At 57.6% G+C, this 2,234-nt stretch overlaps 1 protein-coding gene across 1 annotated transcript in view; it reads left to right on the plus strand.

The window, feature by feature from the left end:
* Window positions 1-468: 468 nt before the first annotated feature.
* The window catches only part of TRIOBP (TRIO and F-actin binding protein), a 17,572-nt gene continuing 15,806 nt past the window's right edge, over window positions 469-2,234 (plus strand). The window contains exons 1-2 of the mRNA XM_031057749.1: window positions 469-696; window positions 968-1,063. Coding sequence (XP_030913609.1) covers window positions 469-696; window positions 968-1,063 — 324 coding nt within the window. The remainder of the gene's footprint in view (window positions 697-967; window positions 1,064-2,234) is intronic.

Genomic DNA, 2,234 nt, shown 5'->3' on the forward strand with positions numbered 1-2,234 from the left:
CCCCCAGGCTCAGAGAGGGGACGAGCCACCTGGCAAGCACTGGAGAAGAAGAGCCGGGGGGATTCCCTGCACCCCGCAGGGGCTGGGAAGGGCTCAGGTAACATCAGGCTGAGCCGAGCAGGGCCACCACCACGGGCCCTCAGTCCTGGGAGACGCACAGAGAGCACAAGGAAAAGCCAAAAGGAGATCTCCCCTCCCAGCTTGTGGCGGGGCGCAGAGAGGCAAGGAGGGAAGCCTGGGGAGCCGTTGCACCTCTCAGGGCCCAGGAAGGCATCAGAATGCAGCTGGCAGAGCCTCCGGGAAAAGGTGACCTCCTCCCAGCCCTCAAAGGGCACCAGCAGTGACTCCAAAGGCCGAGGCAAGCCCCTGCGCCCCATAAGCCCAACACGACCCCCGGAGCAGGACTGGAGGGGGCGAGGGGATGCCCACCAAGCACAGGTGTGGGAGAAGGACTGGAAGCGCCAAGAGATGCCCGTGTGCCATGCAGATGTGATGCGCCAGCTGGAAAGGGACTGGAAAAGCCCTGCTAGATGTCTGGAAGGAGGACTACGGCCAGATGACAGCTGGAGAAGGCCTGAGAGTCCAACGCAGCATCTGGAGGAGGACTGGAAAGGTCCCGAGCACGCACGAGATGCACACAACCCTGAGAAGCCATTGGAAACTGACTGGGGGAACAAGAGTCTTCTCATTTACCATGTGAGTAGGGCAGGAGCCAGAGATGATGGGGACCCTGCAAGGCCCAAAACTGGCAAGCACAGGCTGGGTGGGTCCACTGGGTTGCAATTCTATGCACCCTGATTCCCTCGGATCCTCTGCTTCTCCAGGGAAACTGTACTGCCCACCTGGCACTGGGAGGAGGGAAGATGCTTTCTTCCCTGCCTCACGCCAGGAGATGGATGCTCGGATCTGGGAAACTGAGGTGAGGACTAAACTCCAATAGCTTCAGCTCCTGCTTTCTCCCCTGCAGCCCCAGCTGGGTGGAAGCACCTTCCCACCACAAAGCAGCACTGGCTCCTCAGGAAGCCCGCAGCCACATTTGAATGCCAGTAAGAACCACAACAAGGTAGGGGCCAGGCCCTGGGAATTGTGAGGAAGGGCAGCTGCCCTTCTCTGGGGGTCACTGAGGGCAGGACCTAGGTCTCCAGCACTTGACCTGAGCAGGTCCAGCGTGGTGCTGCCTTCCCATGATGTCCTGAATGCCGTGCTCATGAGCACTCCCCTTCTCTTTGTCCTTCACCCGTTTCTCAGGTGGGGAAACTGAGGCACAGAGCCTTTTTGTAAAGGCAGAGAAGGGCATACAGTAGAACTGGGACTAAAATCTCTAAAAGCAAAGGAAAAAAGCAAAGGAAAGCTGTTTTCCTTTGCTTTATTGTTGGCCAGTGCTGTGATGGCACCGAGGGTTTTACAGGGATGAAGTGGGCTTTAGTGTTGTGAAAGAAGATACAGTGTATTGTGTCAAAGTGGCATTGCAGCAGCTATGGGGGGCTGCAGAAAGTATTCCAGGAGCCCATATAGCTGGCAGCTACACACAAGTTCCTGCCTCTGTCCCCCTGTGTGCACATCACTCATCTCAGCCAGGTCATCCTCCGCTAGGACCTGTCTTTGTTCTTTATACAAGGACAAACTGCAGCCAGGAAAGAGGCTGTCAAAGGCCTCTGAAACTTGAAACGTGTGACATCCTCTCCTTCACTTCCCTGCATCAGGCCAGAGAGCAGCCCAAAGCCCTGAGCTCACCCTGTACAACTGGGCCAGATTGCCCCACCTGTGCCAGGTTTCTTCAGCACTGAGCTCTGGCACCTTCCCTTTGCCTTGCAGCAAGAAGCATCACCTTGGTGTGATTGCATAGTAGAGCTTGGCATTTTGTGATGCACAGCCCCTCTCCCCTTTTCCTTTGGGACCCTCTCTAGCAATTACCTTTCCCGAGGCCAGCTGGCATGGCTTTCCAGGGGCACTGGGGGTCTCCCCATGACTTCCTACCACCCCTGCCACGAGCCCAGAGAGGTTCAGTTGGTTGGATAAAACCGAGCAGCCTCAGGATCCAAGGCGAGGACTCCATTGTGTGCACTGCTGAAAATCCCTGCCTTCGAAAAGTCCCAGCCTGAGAGCAAATCCTGCCTGGAAAAGGGCTGGGCTCCTGGCAGTCCCTTCCCGGAGCAGCAGCGGCTGAACCCGTCCCTCCCAGGGCTTCACCTTTCCCGGGCCAGCGGGGCGGGAAAGGGACACGGCTCAGCTCC

The sequence above is a fragment of the Geospiza fortis genome, unplaced genomic scaffold (genome assembly GCF_000277835.1).
Source record: "Geospiza fortis unplaced genomic scaffold, GeoFor_1.0 scaffold173, whole genome shotgun sequence".
NCBI classification, from domain to species: domain Eukaryota; kingdom Metazoa; phylum Chordata; class Aves; order Passeriformes; family Thraupidae; genus Geospiza; species Geospiza fortis.